This window comes from Garra rufa, chromosome 2, assembly GCF_049309525.1.
Source record: "Garra rufa chromosome 2, GarRuf1.0, whole genome shotgun sequence".
NCBI lineage: Eukaryota > Metazoa > Chordata > Actinopteri > Cypriniformes > Cyprinidae > Garra > Garra rufa.
The window spans coordinates 23085563-23104937 of record NC_133362.1 but is presented as its reverse complement, the minus strand read 5'-3'; the positions used below and the strand labels follow the sequence as shown (position 1 = coordinate 23104937).

At 32.5% G+C, this 19375-nt stretch overlaps 1 protein-coding gene across 1 annotated transcript; it reads left to right on the top strand.

The window, feature by feature from the left end:
• The first annotated feature begins 1930 nt into the window (after positions 1-1930).
• rgra (retinal G protein coupled receptor a) lies at positions 1931-12589 on the top strand. Its single transcript, XM_073833910.1, has 7 exons — positions 1931-2300; positions 2549-2705; positions 4586-4707; positions 6899-7052; positions 7290-7407; positions 8025-8138; positions 9852-12589. The coding sequence occupies exons 1-7, from the start codon at positions 2222-2224 to the stop codon at positions 9993-9995; spliced, it is 888 nt and encodes a 295-aa protein (XP_073690011.1). The 5' UTR covers positions 1931-2221; the 3' UTR covers positions 9996-12589.
• The last annotated feature ends 6786 nt before the right edge of the window (positions 12590-19375 follow it).

Sequence of the window (19375 nt, the reverse complement as noted above, 5' to 3'; positions counted from 1 at the left end):
GAAAATCTCAGTTTAGAGAGTTGAAGTAAGAGTCACAGGCCTGTGATTTTAAAGACAATTTATATTTTTAAACATTTCGTCACCTTAGAATTATAAGGTTCTATCTGCATTCTGAGCACTTTCGAGATATTGAGCTTCAAAGTTTTTGCATTCCATAGACTTCTGTAGATAGAACCATTTTTGTTTTCTAAAAAAAGGCCTAAAATGTACACAGCCTACAAAAGAAACATCAAATAATGTAAATAAGTTGTCAAAGAATAAGAATATGTGAATAACTCAATTTTGACAAAAATGTCAGATAGAATCTTATAATTCTAAGGTGACATTTTTTCCCAGCAAATAATATAAACACTTTTGATCGAAAAATGCATAAACATTGTTGATCTGTGGTATATACAGTATACAGTAAATCCTCAGTTTGAAGGTTTTTAAAAAAAAAAAAAATACTGTCAGTCAAACGTTTTTGGACAGTAAGATTTGTAATGTTTTTGAAGAAGTCTCTTCTACTCACCAAGCCTGCATTTATTTGATCCAAAGTACAGCAAAAACAGTTACATTTTAAAATATCATTATTTAAAATGACTGTTTTCTATTTGAATATTTTAAAATGTAAATTATTCCTGTGATTTCAAAGCTGAATTTTTAGCATCGTTGCACCATTCACATGATCCTGCATTCTAATATTCTGATTTACTGCTCAAAAAACAATGTTTATTATTATTATGTTGAAAACAGCTGTGTAGTCAGGTTTTTGATGAATAGAAAGTTCAGAGGAACATCATTTATCTGAAATAAAAATCTTTTGTAACATTATAAATGTTTTTATCATCACTTTTAATAAGTTTGAAGCATCTTTGCTAAATAAAGTCAAAGAACCCTAACAAAAAATTACTCAATTGTTTTAATTGATAATAATAATAAAAAATGTTTATTGAACAGCAAATTAGCATATTAGAATGATTTCTGAAGGATGTTTGTCTAAGTCTGAAAATTTAGATTTGATCACAGAAATAAATTACATTTTAAAATATATTCAAATAGAAAACTTTTAAATAGTAAAAAAAATATTTCACAATATACTTCTTTCACTGTATTTTGGATAAAATAAATGCAGGCTTGGTGAGCAGAAGAGACTGCTTTAAAAAATATTAAAATGTGCAGATTCTGCAAGTTGTATGTGAAATTTGAGATGAAAAAATGTTTTATGGTCATATGCCTAGGCATTTTTAACACGTAAATCATATTTCCCAAGTTTCATAACCTCATAATCTTTGACTAAACAATATGAGTCTTGTTTAGGAAATGGTGTTATAAATCCTAAATTTGAAATTTGCCATTTCATATGCATCCCTTAGAAATGATGCAGTGTATATATATCCTACAGTATGTGGAATCACACAGGACTACTTGTGATAAAACACTGCTGATTGTAGATTTGTAAAACAAAAAACTAGGTTAGTGTATCAGTGTTACTCTTTGTAACTTATTATTTGGCTTCTACTCAAGTACGAGATAAAAGCCCCTTTGTTTCCTGATTTGCGTTAAGCAACAGAATTCAGATTGGCTATTGTTTGAAAATATTTCAAATGTTTCTATTTTAGCATCAAACACATCTAGCAGATTGCATAGGATGTAAAGGCTTAATCCTAAAAATATCATAGGATCTTTTCGATTTGTGAATACATTGACATTTTCTCTCTATTGTGATCTATTTATTATTTAGTCATCTTATCTTCTCCAAACCACAACGTCTCTTACAATTGCGCAACGTTATTTTAAATGCACAGTTACTCTAATCATCCCTATGCACGCAGTCAGGTACAATGTTCATTAGTGTCAGGACTGACAGCTCGACAACACCTGTTGTGTGGCCAGCAAACAGAACACGACACACTGGATTGGCACAGCCTGGACTGGTTCTCATTCTCATTATCAGAGCGCTCAAGCGTCCGACACACAAAGGCTTGTTGTGTAACTGAATGAGCGCTTTACGGTCGGCCAGTGTAAATGCGTATTAGAGGTCAATGGTAGGAGTTGTTATATTCATTAAGACATTCTTGCGCGGATTGAGGCAGAGGGAGAGGGCTTTACATAATTACGTTCATGCTTTTTCACGTGAAATGCTCCTTTAAAAGCAGGCTTCGACTGAACACACTGAGGCACATCGCGCGCGCGAGCGGACTGTGATTCTGCATAGTTCGGTATCACAATTGCGTTCAAAATGGTGACGTCGTATCCTTTACCGGAGGGATTCTCCGAGTTTGATGTGTTCTCCCTAGGATCTTGTCTGCTTGTGGAGGGTAAGAGTCATGTTCAGGTACAAAAAAAAAAGAGAATCGCCAGCACATCTTTGTGGATATGCGTAGCCTCGATAGGATGCGCTTTATCCAGGAACGAAAGCAAAACGGTTTGAAAAAATTAACACGTATCAGTGATTTATCTATCTATCTGAAGACTAATCACTGAATGTGTTACTGTTGTGTAACCGTGCTGTTTTGGGGTCTCGAGAAGGTTCTGAATGTTCACACGTTTTCTCTGTCCTCTGAAGGTCTCCTCGGGTTCTTCTTGAATTCTGTCACCGTTGTTGCTTTTCTGAAAATAAGAGAATTACGGACCCCAAGTAATTTTCTCGTGTTCAGTCTGGCCATGGCAGATATTGGTATTTCTATGAACGCCACTGTTGCTGCCTTCTCCAGTTTCCTGAGGTGAGCACTCGCACGTTTGTGTGTTGATGGTGTTGTTGTTGACGGAAGCCCTTGAGGCGATGCTGCGTCACGGATGTAGTGTGTGAATACAGCTGTGATGTAATGCTGCTGAATAGCAGTCTCTTTTTGTAATGAATGACTCAAGGGCAGCTGTTAAGTTAAAGCGATAGTTGGGGTTGCAAGATTTCTTTTTAATTGTCTGGGTAACGAAATAGATCTTTTAATTACATCCATGGTAAATTAAATTATAGCAAAATTTAGCCTAATTTGATTTTCTGGTTTTAGTTGGTCTACCAAGTCTGGTCAGACTGGTTTTAGAGAGAGTTTGGGCATTTTCGGATGCCCCTTGGCAGTGACAAACAGCTGAGCACCAGCCTAGCTAGGCTGGGAGGCTATTTTTATTATTATACATTAATTTATTTACCATTTAAGTCAAAAGTTTACATACACTTTGGAGAATCTGCAAAATGTTAATTATTTTACCAAAATAAAAGGAATCGTACAAAATGCATGTTATTTTTTATTTATTACTGACCTGAATAAGATATTTCTCATAAAAGACATTTACATATAGCCCACAAGAGAAAATAGTAGTTGAATTTATAAAAATGACCATGCTCAAAAGTTTACATACGCTCGAGTCTTAATACTATGTTGTCTTACAACCGACTCCAAATTGCAACATAAACGAGAGCCAACACAGACCAGCAAGTAGCAAAGAAAACTAGTCTAAATAACAAAAGCATAATTAACAAATGTATTCAAATAGTCAGTATTAATGAAAGTAACGAAAGTGTGCATGGCAGTGGGCTGTAAGCTCAAGGTTTGAACTGGATGTAAACAAAATAAACAGCAATAAAAAAAATGAAAGCAGCAAGCTTGGCTAGCGTGGTCACATCTTGTCCCCCACCCCCGTCCTCAAAAGTGCTGCAGTTTTTATAGCCCCGCATAATAAGCCTCAGGAGGAAAGACACCCACAATAACCACCAAAAAAAAGAGAGAGTGTGTGTTTTTTTTTTAGAGATGGTTGTTCATGAGTCACTTGTTTTTCACGGTTAAACTGACGGGTCGCACAAATTATTTGGTTTTTCAGCATTTTTGTGTATTTGAACCTTCTCCAACAATGACTGTATGACTGTATGGGGGGGGGGGGGGGGGGGACTTGTGAACAACTATCACTTAAAAAAAACAACAACAACAACAACAACAACAGCTGCGGATCATTTTGGTAACGACACAGTATTAAGAATCAAGTGTATGTAAACTTTTTAATGGGATAATTTATATAAATTCAACTATTTTCTCTTGTAGACTATATGTAAACCTTCTTTATGTGAAATATCGTATTCGGGTCAGTACTAAATAAATAATAACAAATAATAACATTTTGTATGATCCCTCTTATTTTGGTAAAGTAATTAACATTTTGAATATTCTGCAAGGTGTATCTATACTGTTGACTTTAACTGAATTTATCTTTTTTTTTTTTTTTTTGGTCAACAGGAATTCATGGTTTCCAGCTGTTGGTCATTAGTTTTCCATGTTGGTCATTAGCTCGTGCAAGCTAGACCAATTTTAAACGAATCATCTGTTTTTTTTTTTGGAAAACTGTAGCCATTATGAGCAGTTTTGACCACAAACCAGCTACCATGTTCCAAAACACAGATATGCTAGATTTCCATATTTACTGAATCAAACAAGGATGTAATTAAATATTCAAGACAGAGGAAATGAGTTAGAAAACTCTGTCATTAAGAAAAAATACATTACACTTCACTGTTAGTTTAATACTGTTAATACAGATAAACAACATAAGCAATGCTGAACATCAACTAGCAAAATGTAATTGTTTTTAATACTTTATCTTCTTGAAACTCCAGGTACTGGCCTTATGGATCAGACGGATGCCAGACCCATGGCTTCCAGGGCTTCATGACTGCTCTCGCCAGCCTTAATTTTATTGCAGCCGTTGCTTGGGACAGATACCACCAGTACTGCACAAGTAAGTAGCAGAAAAGTAAAAGAAAGAATGAGATGCTTCTCACCACAGGACCTCAATGGGATATTTGACATGCTTTGTTCTAGTTTAGCCCACCCATGTTGCTAAGACCACCTGCTGAAGGCACTTATAGTGAACACAGGCATCACCAAAGGGCATTCTTTTCAAATTGTGAACACCAAGCAACTCATGTCTGATATTTTGTGGTTTGTAAATGTAAATTCTGTAACAAAAACGACAAAAGCAACACATACAACCATTCAAAACTTTGATCCAAAAGATTTTTTTTCCAAGAAATTTTGTTTAGCAAATATTTTTGAGCACTATTTAATAATAAAGGTTTCAAAAGTAAAGATTCCATATAAGCACTACAAGAGCTTTTTTAAAACCATTTTTCTACTATAAAGATTTTGGTAACACTTTACAATAAGGTTCATTAGTTAAACATTAGTTAATGTATTAACTAACATGAACTAACCATGAGCAATACATTTGTTACTGTATTTACTAATCTTTATTAACGTTAGTTAACGAAAATACAGTTGTTCATTGTTTGTTCATGTTAATTCACACTGCATTAACTAATGTTAAGAAGATTTCAGTAATGTATTAGTAAATGTTGAAATTAACATTAACAAAGCTTAATAAATGCTGTATAAGTGCTGTTCATTATTAGTTCATGTTAACTAATAACTAATGTTAACTAAAGAACCTTATTGTAAAGTGTTACCAAGATTTTTTTTTATGGAACTACAAATGCTAGCAAAGAATCTTTGCTTTTAAGAGTGTAGAATGATTTAAGGATGTGACACTGAAGACTGGATTAATGGCTGCTGAAAAATCAGCTTTGCTATCACATAAATTGCATCTTAAAATACACTACTATTCAGAAGTTTTTGAACAGTAAGATTTACATTTTTTAAAGAAGTTTTTCTGCTCACCAAAGCCTGCATTTATTTGATCCAAAGTACGGCAAAAACAGTCCAATTTTGAAATATTTTTTACAATTTAAAATAACTGTTTTCTATTTGAATATATTTTAAATGTAATGTATTCCTGTGATTTAAAAGCTGATTTTTTTAGCATCATTACTCCAGTCACAAGATCCTGCAGAAATCATTCTAATATTCTGATTTACTGCTCAAAAATATGTATTATTATTATTATTATGCTGAAAATAGCGGAGTATAATTTTTTCAGGTTTCTTGAATAAAGTTTAGAAGAACAGCATTTATCTAAAATAGAAATCCTTTGTAACATTATAAATGTCTTTGTCATTTATTTTGATCAATTTAAAGCATCCATGCTAAATAAAAGTATTACTTTCTATAATTGCCCCCCCCCCCCAAATTTACTCCAGGCTTTTGAAATGTATAATGTAAAAAAAAAAAAAGCCTTTTATTTTGGATAAATGCTGATCTTTGAATCTTTCTATTCATCAAAAATGTACTCAACTGTTTTAAATATTGATAATAATAATAAAAAAATGTTTCTTGAAAAGCAAATCAGCATATTAGAATTATTTCTGAAGGATCATGTGACACTGAAGACTAGAGTAATGATGCTGAAAATTTAGTTTTGATCACAGGAATAAATTACATTACAAAATATATTCATATAGTATGCAGTTATTTTAAATAGTAAAAATATTTTAAATATTACTGTTTTTGCGGTACTTTGGATCAAATAAATGTAAGCTTGGTGAGCAGAAGCGAAAACTTTTGACTGGTAGTGTATAAAATAAAAAGTTATTTTAAATTGTAATAATATTTCATAATATTACTGTTTTTACTTTATTTTTGATTTTAAAAAAAATCAGCCTTGGTGAGCAAAAGAGACTCAAAAACATTAAAAATGCTTGCAAAGCTGGAACTTTCCTAAAGATACTAAATGATTTTAGTTCATAAAATATTCTTATTACTTTTTTCTTTATGCAGATATGCCCTGTTGTGTTTTTTTTCTTTCTTTTCTTTTGTCCCTAAAGATTTTACGTTAATAATTAGCTGTAAATGCTGTTATGACATACAGTACCATTACTACTGTTGTTGTAAAATTGTAAAAAAACAACAACACACACACACTTGCAAACCTTTGAACAGTAGCTGAGTAAATGAATTGAAAAAAAAAAAAAAAAGTTTATTACTTAAAACAATTTAGTAAACCGTATTATTGTATTAATGCCTTATGTTATTAGGGACAAAGTTGCAGTGGAGCAGTGTCATCTGTCTTTTTATATTTATCTGGCTCTTCACTGCCTTCTGGGCCGCCATGCCTCTGATTGGCTGGGGAGAGTATGACTACGAGCCCCTGAGGACCTGCTGCACACTGGACTACAGCAAGGGTGACAGGTAAGATGCACAGTTAATCACTTCATTCATAATTCACGTCATTTTGTATGATAACAACATCAAACATTGCTAACCAATGTCAGTTTCAGTCATCATTTTGACCCATATATTCATGCATTCTGACCCATATTTACAAACATAAAAAGCAATATTAGGGTCATGGAGAGGTCACATGACTAATTTCCTTGTAATGTGAAATAAGACCTTTAATGTAATTGTGTCTGTCCTTTTACACAGGAACTATGTGTCTTACTTGATCCCTATGTCCATCTTCAACATGGGCATTCAGATGTTTGTTGTGCTGTCTTCCTATCAGTCCATTGATAGGAAATTCAAGAAGACTGGCCAGGCCAAGGTAAAGTATCCTCTGAACCATATTAGAATTTGACATGTGAGACCAAAGCGTGCATGAAAAGAATAGAGTATACATTTCCCCTCACATTGCATAAGACTGTTATTCGCAGGGTTTGAGTAGGTCAAAGAAATGTTTTGCCTGGGAGCACAAAGGCATCTCTGCAACAGCTACTGAACTCTTCTCCAGGACAGAACTATTATGTAACACGAAAAAATTGCATGCACACCAATATCAAAGTGATAGAAATGGAGGGGGATTTCCTTAGAAAGCCACAGAACAGCCACATAACAGGGTTATTATCCTTAACTAAAACTAAAACTATTATTTTAAGTGGAATAAAGCTAAAAGTTTAATAATGATGATGATAATAATATTAAAAGTACTACTGAACTCTATTTGAGCCTGTAGTATGTAGGTCATTTCAGTATGCCTCTGTTAAGCCTTCATGCCTAATTGAGCTTATTACATTAGTTCCAATTAACTTTTTTGTGTTTTTTGTTTTCATGTTCACTCATCAGAACGGTAGAATGTGTAATGGTTTATACGTTACATCAAAGTCTGCAGCATGTGACTTGTAAATCCTAAGACTAAATCTCCTGCTTGCTCTCTATGTGCAGTTCAACTGTGGCACTCCTCTGAAGACCATGTTGTTTTGCTGGGGCCCCTATGGTATCCTGGCTTACTATGCTGCTGTGGAGAACGCAACCCTCGTCTCTCCTAAACTGAGAATGGTGAGGAAATCATATTTTGAAGCTGTAGAACACAAAAGAAGACATTGTAAAATTTGTTTTTGTGTATCTACTGAAAGTCAGTGGGCTCCAAAACAACATTGGAAAACAACAAACAAAAAAAGTGACCCTGGCCCACAAAACCAGTCTTAAGTAGCACGAGTATATTTGTAGCAATAGCCAAAAATACATTGTAAAGATCATGTTCCATAAGATATTTTTAATCAACTTATTTTTTGATTAGTAGTATGCATTGCCAAGAACTTAATTCGGACAACTTTAAAATAGATTTTCTCAGTATAAAATTTTTTATTGCGCCCGCAGATTCCAGATCTTAAAAACAGTTGTAAAAATAGGTCCTATCCAAACAAATCATACATCAATAAAAATCTTATTTATCCAAAGCTCATTTATCCAGATGATTTATTTCCTCACTTCCCTAAAATTGACCCTTGTGACTGGTTTTGTGGTCCAGGGTCACACACACACACACACACACACACACACACACACACACATATACATGTACACACACACACACACACACACACACACATATACATTTTTTTATATATATATATATATATATTTTATATTATCTTCTTTTGTGTTCTTTTGCACAGAAAAAAATAAGTACCACCAGTAAACCTCACATAAAAACACACTACCATAATTTCAGTCAGCATTTTTTAAAAATGAAATTCATTTGACACATTTATTTTTACACTAATTTTAGATATAAAATCCTGCATTTATTTGATCCAAAGTACAGCAAAATCAGTAAAAATAATGCAAAAAAATGAAATATCCTCAGTCACATGATCCTTCAGAAATCATTCTAATATGCTGATTTGCTATTCAAGAAACATTTATTATTATTATTATTATTATTATTATTATCAATATTATCAATATTTTAAACAGCTGAGTAAATTTTTTCAGGATCTTTTGATGAATAGAAAGATCCAAAGATCAGCATTTATCTGAAAATCTGAAGTTATAGAAATGAATACTTTTATTTAGCAAGGATGCTTTGAATTGATCAAAAGTGATGAAAAAGACATTAATAATGTTACAGTTTCAGATGATCTATTTCATATAAATGTTGTTCTTCTGAACTTTCTATTCATCAAAGAAACCTGAAAAAAAAAATCTGCTCAGCTGTTTAACATAATAATAATGATAAATGTTTTTGGAGCCGCAAATCAGAATTTTAGAATGATTTCTAAAGGATCATGTGACTGGAGTAATGATGCTAAACATTCAGCTTTGAAATCACAAGAATAAATTACATTTTCAAATATATTCAAATAGAAAACAGTTATTTTAAATAGTTAAATTTGAAAAATCTGCTGTACTTTGGATCAAATAAATGCAATCTTGGTGAGCAGAAGAGAGTCAAGATACTGCTTTAAAAATCTTACTGTTCAAAAACTTTTGACTGGTAGTGTGTTATATATATAATTTGACCCTGAAAACTGGAGTAATGGCTTTGCCATCACAGGAATAAATTCAGTTTTTATAATATATTCAAAGAGAAACCAGTTATTTTAAATTGTAATTAGTAATTACTGTATTATTTTTACTGGATTTTTGATCAAATACATTTAGAGACTTTATAGAGTAAACACAGGAACTGATAAATAACATTTCTGTTAAACTATTTCTTCAACACTGAGTGCATAAAATAAATTTGTTCTGAATGTTTTCTTACAGATCGCTCCTATTTTGGCTAAGACATCACCTACTTTCAACGCCTTTGTTTACTCCCTTGGAAATGAGAACTACAGAGGAGGAATCTGGCAGTTGCTCAGTGGCCAAAAGATTGAGACTTCTGCTATTGAGAACAAGTCCAAATAAACTAAGAATGTGATAACAGTTAATGTCCTGGTAGTTTCTAACAGGTATGACACTCGCTGATTGTCATTGTGTGCTTATGTCATCCTTGCTGTATTTTTGTGGAGTGTTTGTGGACACGAGCGTGGAGTCTGTGTTTGTGGTAGTTTGGACTTTTATATTTAATATAGAAGATTTCAGCAAGTAATAAAATTTCTAAACTGATGTTTTGACAAAGCACATAAGCTGCTCCTAATGGAAATGTTACAGAGTGGGATCCAATTTTATCCGTATCATTGCAAAGCACATTTAAGAAGAGAATTTGTGGCTGTCATTTAATAAGTGTTAAGCTGCTTCCACATATGCAGTTCTGAAAGGAAACATATAACCTGTTTTTTGGGGTCATTGGTGAACTTTCAAGACATTTTTTGCATATAACTGCTGTTACACACAATTAATAAAAATGTGGCGGCTACAAAAAATAAATTAATTTACTCCTAGCTTTAAGAGTGCAATACTTTTGACCATCTCTACAGTATATTAATTTATTTCATCTTAACCAGAATGTTCAGTTTGGCACACCCAGGAAATAAAGTGTACTTTATTTTCCACATAGGGAAATCATTTGCTATGAGATAAAAGTCTACATCAAGCTTATGAGACAGAATTAGGCAAGCAACATTTTCTAATCCCAGAAACAACGGTGCTTTTCATGAAAACACATTCCCCATTGCATAAGATTAGTCAAAAGGAAAAGATTATGCACAAGACTCACTGCAATTGGAAATGTTCAGACTGGTGATCTTGTTTTCCCTCTGCAGATTCTTCAACATGAATCATTCTGGCATGTGAAAAATAAGAAATTAATGCCAAATCATTTTATGGAGACATTTTGTACACTGTAGGGAAAAAACATTTTGTCAGCTAACATAAAAATGTGTGTCATGTTTTTAATTAAAAGTATTACAAATATTTGCGGTTTCACTTTTTAAAATGTGCATAACAGAAATATCATTACTACGTACAGTTGAGGTCAAAAGTTTACGCACACCTTGAAGAATTTGCACAATGTTCATTATTTTACCAAAATAAGAGGGATCATACAAAACGCATGTTATTTTTTATTTAGTACTGACCTGAATAAGATATTTCACATATGGTAAACAACATTTACAAAAGTTTACATACACTTGATTTTTAATACTGTGTTGTTACCTAAATGACCCACCTTTTTAGTGATAGTTGTTCATGACTCCCTTGTTTGTCCTGAACTGCCCGCTGTTCTTCAGATAAATCTTTCAGGTCACACTAATTTTTTGATTTTTCAGCATTTTTATGTATTTTGAACGCTTTCCAACAATGACTGCATGATTTTGAGATCCATCTTTTCACACTCACTGATTCTCCAGAAGGAAAAACAATGCATTAAGAGCCAGGGGTGTAAACTTTTGAACAAATTGAAGACGTATAGATTTTTCTTATTTTGCCTCCTAATGCATTTTGTTTCCTTCTGAAGCATCAGTGAGTATTTGAAACTTTTGTAATAGTTGCATATGAGTCCTTCAGTTGTCCTCAGTGTGAAAAGATTGATCTCAAAATAATACAGTCATTGTTGGAAAGGGTTCAAATACACAAAAATGCAGAAAAACCAAAGAACTTGTGGGACCTAAAGGATTTTTCTGAAGAACAGCAGGCAGTTTAACTGTTCACGACAAACAAGGGACTCATGAACAAACAAACTCTAAACAAACAAAAACAGCTGTGGATCATTCAGGTAACAACACAGTATTAAGAAGTGTATGTAAACTTTTGAACCGGGTCATTTTTTATAAATTCAACTATTATTTTCTCTTGTGGACTATTTGTAAACATATTTTATGTGAAATATATTATTAATGTCAGTATTAAATAAAAAATAACATGCATTTTGCATAATCATTCTTTTTTTGTTTAAATAATTAACATTTTGCAGATTCTGCAAGGTGTATGAAAACTTTTGACTTCAACTGTACATATGTGCCGATGTTCAATAAAGAGGCTGAATATCACAAGCCAAAGTAGCATATAATGCCAAGTAACTTTGCAAGAAATAGCATAAAAGTGTGTATTTTTACAAATAGACAAGTCACCCTTTTTACACATTTGTACTGAAAAACAAATACTCATCTTTAACATCTTCGTAAATACACAATAAAATGTATATAATATGCTGACATAATGAAATTAAATACAAGTTGTGATTTAGTAGTACAGATAGACAGAAGTTAACAGAATACAGAGAAAGTACACATAATGTTCAGAAATGCCTGACAATATACAGTAATATCAACAACTATTAACATAAGGATGCATAATAAAGATATATTTTTCTGTACCACAATGATTGTGACATGATGTGAATGAACAAATGATAGATATGTCTCTTCAGTGGTTCATGTGTCAACTGCCATGCTAGAATCTGATTAGTCTTTCAAAGCTCTTGTGTCCACTTTAAGCTTGACTTCCTCAAGTGTACTTTCATTAACCTGTGAATGACGTTCAGTGCATGTCTTGTCAGCAACATTTGTATATCTGAGTCAAGATGCACAACTATGAAATAAACATTGGTTGTGACTTTATGATGTTTTACTTGAGTTCTCTGGACCAGACTTTTGTGAACTGGAGAACTGCGAAGATGTTCAGTCCCAAACTTCACAAAAAGAAAATCTTACACTGGTCAGCATCCTAAAGGATTTTTTAAATGTATACTTAAAGGGATAGTTCACCCAAAAATGAAAATTCAGTCATTAATTACTCACCCACATGTCATTCCAAACCCATAAGACCTTTGATCATCTTCACAATACAAATTAAGGTATTTTTGATGAAGTACGAAAGTTTTCTGACCCTGCATAGACAGCAATTCAACTACCTTGCTCAAGGCCCAGAAAGACAGTAAGGACATCTTGAAAACAGTCCATGTGACATCAGTGGATCAATCTTAATGTTAAGAAGCTATAAGAACGATTTTTGTTGGCAAAGACGCATGTTCATGAGAATACCACGAGGTCACAAATCTGCTGGTATAACAGATGGCTTTAGCTTCTGCAAAAATGTATATTTAAATTACATTATTAACATACGGCTGCTTATTTCGAATATTTTAATGATCTTGCATTCAGATATCCACACAATAACTCCAAACTACGAATAAACAATCCAAATGCATACTTCACAAACTATCAACGATGGTGCATGGAAAGAATGCTTATAGAAATAAAAAATATTTTCTAAATACCCTAAATGATCATTCCAAATGTCATCTAAAAATGTGGAAAATGTGTGTGCATAACTTGCATAAAAATGGAATTTCATTAATCAAGACAGATAACATTTAGAAGGAATGCAGAAGTGTTTTTTCCAAACTTTTGATATCTATTTTCATACTTGGAATATTTGCACCAGACAAAAAGGAAAGACTCTTCAAAACATCTCAAAACATCAGTCTCCTGTTTATTAACATGCATGGGCCCACATCTTTGTGAAATCCATGTGGATTTGCTTTGAGGTCCAGAAAGTGAAATAATAAATCACACATGTGATGTTACTATGAGATGCAAACGGTTCTTTGATACGTAGTCAGTTTATAACATGTAACACATTGTACTGACATCAAGAGTGTCTGAGCTGTTACGCTGCAATCCAGAGTAATCAGTCACAAGCTTACGATCGGATGTCCAAAGGTTCGAGAGCAGAGTGAAAGGTCAGACTGGCTGCCAGAAGTCATGCATTTTTCATTTGATTAAACAACATTTGAGGCACATTATGCAATCATTACGCAAACCTAAATAGGAAGCAGCCTGTCATATCAACAGGGCTGTCAATTCATGCTGGCAGCGTTTCGCAAAGTGCGATAGCCAACACAACATCAGTAAAAAAAAATATATAAAGAAGGCGAGGTCTTTTAGCACTGAACATATTGGGAAATTGGGGATTTGTGCTACTGTGTGATCATAAACATTGAATAAATGTATAAACAATTAGACATAAAACAGCCAAAAAACATTTTTGGTCTCTTTTTTTTAAGAAATTGTATTTTAAAGGATTATGGACATAGTGTAATCTGGATTACTGATGTGTGCGTCATTGCTCTTTAGAGAGCGCTGTGTTCTCAGTCATTTAAAGCACTAAAGTCATTTTAACTTTATTGTGAAATGAAAAGGGATATATGCATATTGCCTACATGAATTTTGTAGTAATTTGATCTGAACTTAAAAAAAGAGAGCGAAAACCTGGATTTCAAGAATTATGTAGTACAAAATAAAAAAACGATACTGTTAGTGGGTTATTTAAATGCTTTCGATATACAGTTGATTACTAAATTTGCACAATGTAAATTATTTTACCAAAATAAGAGGGATCATACAAAATTCATGTATATGTATAATATATGTATAGTTTACATATAGTCCACAAGAGAAAATAACAGTTGAATTTATAAAAATGACCCTGTTCAAAAGTTTACATACACTTGATTCTTAATACTGTGTAGTTACTTGAATGATCCAAAGCCGTTTTTTCCCCTGTCTGTTTAGTGAGTTGTTCATGAGTCCATTGTTTGTCCTGAATAGGTAAACTGGCAGTTGTTCTTCAGAAAAATCCTTAAATTCTTTGGTTTTTCAGCATTTTTGTGTATTCAAACCCTTTCCAATAATGACTGTATGGTTTTGAGATCCATCTTTTCACACTGAGGACAACTGAGGGACTCATACACCATTACTACAGAAGGTTCAAACACTCACTGATGCTTCAGAAGGAGACACATTGCATTAAGAGCCAGGGGTGTAAACTTTTGAACAGAATGAAGATTTTACCTAAATGTCATATTTTTTATTTATTTAGTAATGCTCTTCAGAAGCTACAGAATATACTTACATGTTTTCCAGAAGCCAAAATAAGTTCAATTTACCCTGACAAATTCAAAAGTTCAAAAGCTCTTAATGCATTGCGTTTCCTTCTGAAGAATCAGTGAGTGTTTAAACCTACTGTAATAGTTGCATATGAATCCTTAAGTTGTCCTCAGTGTAAAAGGATCTCAAAATCATACAGACATTGTTGGAAAGGGTTCAAATACACAAAAATGCTGAATAGATCAATCAGGTAACAACACAGTATTAAGAATCAAGCGTATGTAAACTTTTGAATGGGGTCATTTTTATAAATTCAACAATTATTTTCTCTTGTGGACTATATGTAAACATATTTTATGTGAAGCATCTTGTTCAGGTCAGTACTACATAAATAGCATGCATTTTGTATGATCACTCCTATTTTGGTAAAATAACATTTGACATATTCTCCAAGGTGTATGTAAACGTTTGACTTCAACTGTACTTTCATAGTATTTATGAATGTTTTGAATTAGCTTTAATTTTTATATTTTCAGTTTTCATATTTATTTACAATTAATTTACAAATAAAATAGTATCTTTAACTCAAAAAATATTCACTTTAACATTTCTATTTTTCATTTTTTTTGTTTTTCATAAAATATTTATCATTTATTTTAGCATTATTTCAATTACCAAAAATACTTTTTAATAGTTTTAGTTAACAATACCACTGTCCAGTAATTCTCAGCAGGGCTAAACAAATGTGAATGAGAAAAAAAAGAAATAGACAACAATGTTAGATACATTATTTACACCATTTTTTTTATTTAAATTTTTTTATTTTTTTATTTCTATATTCTTTTTCTATTCAGTCTACTTATTTTTTATTTATATGAATAAAAGAGACTTGTCACATCACTTTCGTAATATTGCTCTTTTGTTGGTTTGATTGCTTCTATTGCCCTCATCTGTAAGTCACTTTGGAAAAAAGCACCTGCTAAATGACTAAATGTAAGTGAATATTAATATCAGTAATAACTTGAGCCTAAATTAAAATCTTAAAGCTGCCATCCAGAGAAAAAATGTGTATAATTTAGTTGAATTTACTAAGTGAAACTGAGCTTTGGCTCTGAGGTCTTTGAGAAAATGTAGTTTGTATTAAATATTTCATTTGTCTGTGTCACAATGGCAAGTGGACACTGGGCAACACAGATTCGTAAGTAGAGCTACTCAAAGAAAAACGAGGCTCAATATACAATACATATGAAAGATCCTCATAACAGGACTTTTAAATGTAAATCTGCCGTCCATGTTTTCGTCTGTTAATATGAAGAGAATATAGAGCTGATGATGTGTAACGATTTCTTAGCTTGGGTTAATTTTACAAGTGACTAGCTTGGCTGCGGTCTGAGCCAGCCTCCATTAATGAAATTGTATTTTCTCAACAAGGTTAGCTTAATCCTTTTGTTTATGATTCACTCAGGCACATGGATTAAACATTTTTAATCATTTTTTTCCTGCATACTTCATGTGCAGCAGGTCTGTGATTTGTTACTTGGCATGACAAGAACACATGGTTTGATGTCAAAAACAGCATGTATTCTCATATTTTACAGTATATGCATGTAAACAGTAAAACATACATTTAGTAATCGGAGTATGAACACAAATTAATGTAACCAGTATGAAAAAAAATTACTTCAAGCTTCCATATTCTGTTTCAGTATAGAAACAGATTAAAAGATCAACCACAAATGAAATTCGTTCAGAACGTGCCCACCAGATAAGTCAAATGTTGAACAAAACTCAAGACGATGATTTTATGAGCTTGTAAAAATGTGTTTCTCCAGATTCAGTGATTCTTAAAAATTATTTTCCTGTCAACATTAAAATACAGTCAGAGCAAATAGTGTCAAAACACAATTTCAAAGCCTCTAAAATGGGAGTTTAGCAATGATTGCTTCAACTTAAACACAGACATCATGAATTAATACTTTTTGCCACAGAAGATTACATGGTGAACTTGTTTCCCATGATTTCAGATCAGATCAGAATGGAGTTGAGGCTGGAACAGCACAAGAACTTTGATCCTCAGGGAACGAATCCAGTGAAGAAGAGGAGGGGGGGGGGGGGATTGGGGATATGACGTATGTGCTTCACGCCAAGCCAATGCAAGGAATTAAAACCATATTATTTCCAGTGAATGAATAGACTGCAAAGACAAGCTGTAGAGTGAGGGATTAAAAAGAGAGCGAGAGGAAGACAGAAAGAGCACATGAAAACAACAGCTCCCAGGGGGAAAACTGACCATTTGAATGCGTATTATGTAGTGCACGACATGCCATGAATAAACGCACAACATCCTTTGATGCAAAGGTTTATTATTATTAATTTTCTTTTTTTGTGTGGGTTTATTTATAAAGTATTTCCTGGCATTTGAGTAAGAAAACACACTTACTAACATACTAATACGTTTTTTCATAGTGAAATTACGTCACTTTGTCTATGGAATAAAATTCTACCTAAAGATTGCTTAGAAAATTATCAGATACATCAGTGTGTGCAGACTGTGTTAAATTTTAAATTTCATTAAAATTATATATTTAAATAATATACACGTATAGCTAAGTATGTATGCCATACTAGGGCCATCTTGTGGTAGAAGTTAATATAACCTCGTTGGTCCCACTTTATATTAAGTGGGATACAACATATTCATAACATATTCATCTCTCTCTCTCTCTCTCTCTCAAAAAAAAAAAACCTCCATAAAATGATACAATTATGTTAACTAGTATCTTACACAGAGTTTATGAATTTAATGAAAAGGTTAAATAATCATAAAATAAAATCATCAAAGGTAAAATTACAATAAATATTTTTTCAAATAATAGCACACAAAATAAAACACTGATTAAGAAGATGAACATATTTTGTTTATACTACCAGTCAAAAGTTTTTGGAAAGTAAAAAAACTTTTTTTTTTTTTTTTAAAGAAGTCTCTTCTGCTTACCAAGCTTGCATTTATTTGATCCAAAGTACAGCAAAACAGTACAATTTTGAAATATTTTTACTATTGAAAATAACTGTTTTCTATTTGAATATATTTTATAATATATTTTAAATGTTATTTATTCATGTGATTTCAATGCTGATTTTTTAGCATCATTACTTCAGTCACATGATCATTCAGAAATCATTCTAATATTCTGATTTGCTGCTCAAAAAAATGTATCATTATTATTTTGATGAAAACAGCTGAGCCAATTTTTTTGATTGATTCATAGTGATGATAAAAAACATTCATAATATTTATACATTTCTTTATCATCACTTTTGATAAATTTAAAATAAATATAAATAAATTATTAATTTCTATCATTTCTTTATATTTCTTTCCCCCCAGAAATAAAATAAAATACTGACTCCAAGCTTTTGAATGGTATAGTGTAAAATGTTACAAAAGCTTTTTATTTCCGATAAATGCTGATCTTTGGATCTGTCTTTTCATTAAAGAATCCTAAGAAAAAGTACTCAATTGTTTTAAATATTGATTATATTAATAATTAAAAAAATAAAAGTTTATTGAACAGCAAATCAACATATTAGAATGATTTCTGAATCAGAATCAGAAAGAGCTTTATTGCCAAGTATGCTTGCGCATACAAGGAATTTGTTTCAGTGTTATTAGCTTCCAGTACACAGAGACGACAACGCACAGACAATAAAAATGAGAGAATAAGAAAAATTAGAAAATAATAATAATTTGTAAAAAAATAAATTGACAAATAAATATGTATGTACAGTTGTGCTATAGGTGATAGGATGGAATGCAGGGATGTGTTAGGGTGGAGGTGGTAGCAGTAGATGTCAGATTATTCCACACATTTTTGCACAATGGGAGGAACATTTTAACTGTTCATAAGGTGGATTGCCTGGGGGAAAAATCTGTTCATTCGTCTGGTAGTTCTGATATTTGGGGCTCTGTAGCGCCGGCCGGATGGTAAGAGTTCAAAGAGAGGATGGCTTGGATGTGAGGGGTCCAGAGTGATTTTCTGAGCTCTTTTCCTCACTCTGGATGTATACAGTTCTTGAAGGGTGGGCAGGGGAGCACCAATAATCCTCTCAGCAGACCGAAACGTTCTCTGCAATCTTCTGATGTCTGATTTTGTAGCTGAGCCAAACCAGACAGTTATTGATGTGCACAGAACAGACTCGATGATGGCTGAGTAGAACTGTCTCAGTAACTCCCGTGGTAGGTTGAACTTCTTCAGCTGGCGAAGGAAGTACAACCTTTGTTGGGCCTTTTTTACAATGGAGTCGATGTGAGAGACTGAAGAGTAATGATGCTGAAAATTTTGCCATGATCACAGGAATAGATTACATTTTAAAATATATATTATTGTAATTGTACTGTTTTTGCAATAAATGCAGGCTTGGTGAGCAGAAAAGACTTCTTTAAAAAACATTTTACTGTTCAAATACTTTTGACTGGTAGTGTAAGTCATTTTTAACAGCATACAAAATAAAACA

Excerpts from the sequence above, each read along its gene's own strand:
- rgra (XM_073833910.1), top strand. The coding sequence starts at position 2,222 with ATGGTGACGTCGTATCCTTTACCGGAGGGATTCTCCGAGTTTGATGTG. Across the intron at positions 2,706-4,585 it reads GCCTTCTCCAGTTTCCTGAG|GTACTGGCCTTATGGATCAG; the intron begins GTGAGCACTCGC and ends TTGAAACTCCAG. Across the intron at positions 4,708-6,898 it reads ATACCACCAGTACTGCACAA|GGACAAAGTTGCAGTGGAGC; the intron begins GTAAGTAGCAGA and ends TTATGTTATTAG.